We start from the raw sequence: 860 nt of genomic DNA, 5'->3' as shown, positions 1-860 counted from the left end.
GGGGGGGGGGGGGAGCGTGTCCTTGCCGGCTGGAGGAGGGGGCTCCGCTCAGCCGCGGGCTCCCACGGCACGGAGGTGCCGGCGCCGCTCGGGGAGGTGGCGGGGAGAGCCCGGTGCCGGGGGAAGAAGGGCGGGAGGTCACAGCGGAGCGGGGAAGGGATGCATCGTTGCCGTCCCAGGGGAGGGGAAGGAGCTGCCTCTTTCCTTACCTGCCCAGGATCTTGCTGACACAACCGTGGCTGACCCGCAGCTGCCTGGAAATGTCACAGGGTCGCACCCCCTGGTGAGCCAGCTCCACTATCCTTTGTCTCACCACGTCAGGTAGGGGCCTGCCGTTCACAAACACCCCCCCGAGCTGGTTCACACCCCCGTGCCCTGCTGGGGAAAGAGAAATAAAAAAAACACAACAACCCACGCACACCAGAAACACACCGTTAGTCGTGGATTCTTCGCCACTCGTACTGCAAAATCTCCAGTCACTACAGATGGATGGAGGTGATGGCGGGGGGTCGAGAGGGGGGAACAAGACGTGGGAGAGAGACAGAAGAAGAGAAAAAGGGTGAAAGAGAGACAGAAAGGGGAAAAACGAGGGAGAATAAGAGAAAGAAAGATAACGAGAGAAAGAAAGATAAAGAAAAGGAAAGATAAAGAGAGAAAGAGAAGAAAAAGGAAGAAAGAGGGGAAAGAGCGAGAGCAAAAGAAAGGAGACAGGAAGAAAGAAAGAGAAAGAAGGAGAGATGGGAAGGAAAGAGAAGGCAGAGTGAATTTTCCCGAGCCGGAGACTAGCCGGGAACTGTCCCCCCCGTACGCCGTCTCCCCTCCCCTGGGCCAGAAAGCACCTCTCCCTCCCGCGCCCCCCC

At 58.5% G+C, this 860-nt stretch overlaps 1 protein-coding gene across 1 annotated transcript in view; it reads right to left on the bottom strand.

The window, feature by feature from the left end:
• The window catches only part of PAX2 (paired box 2), an 84,485-nt gene that overhangs the window by 80,223 nt on the left and 3,402 nt on the right, over positions 1-860 (bottom strand). The window contains exon 2 of the mRNA XM_010567710.1: positions 210-375. Within this exon, the coding sequence (XP_010566012.1) occupies positions 210-375 (166 nt within the window). The remainder of the gene's footprint in view (positions 1-209; positions 376-860) is intronic.

Source organism: Haliaeetus leucocephalus, unplaced genomic scaffold (assembly GCF_000737465.1).
Source record: "Haliaeetus leucocephalus isolate CR32 unplaced genomic scaffold, Haliaeetus_leucocephalus-4.0 Scaffold229, whole genome shotgun sequence".
NCBI classification, from domain to species: Eukaryota; Metazoa; Chordata; class Aves; order Accipitriformes; family Accipitridae; genus Haliaeetus; species Haliaeetus leucocephalus.
The sequence above is the reverse complement of the archived record's forward strand: the minus strand, read 5'-3'. Positions and strand labels throughout refer to the sequence as shown.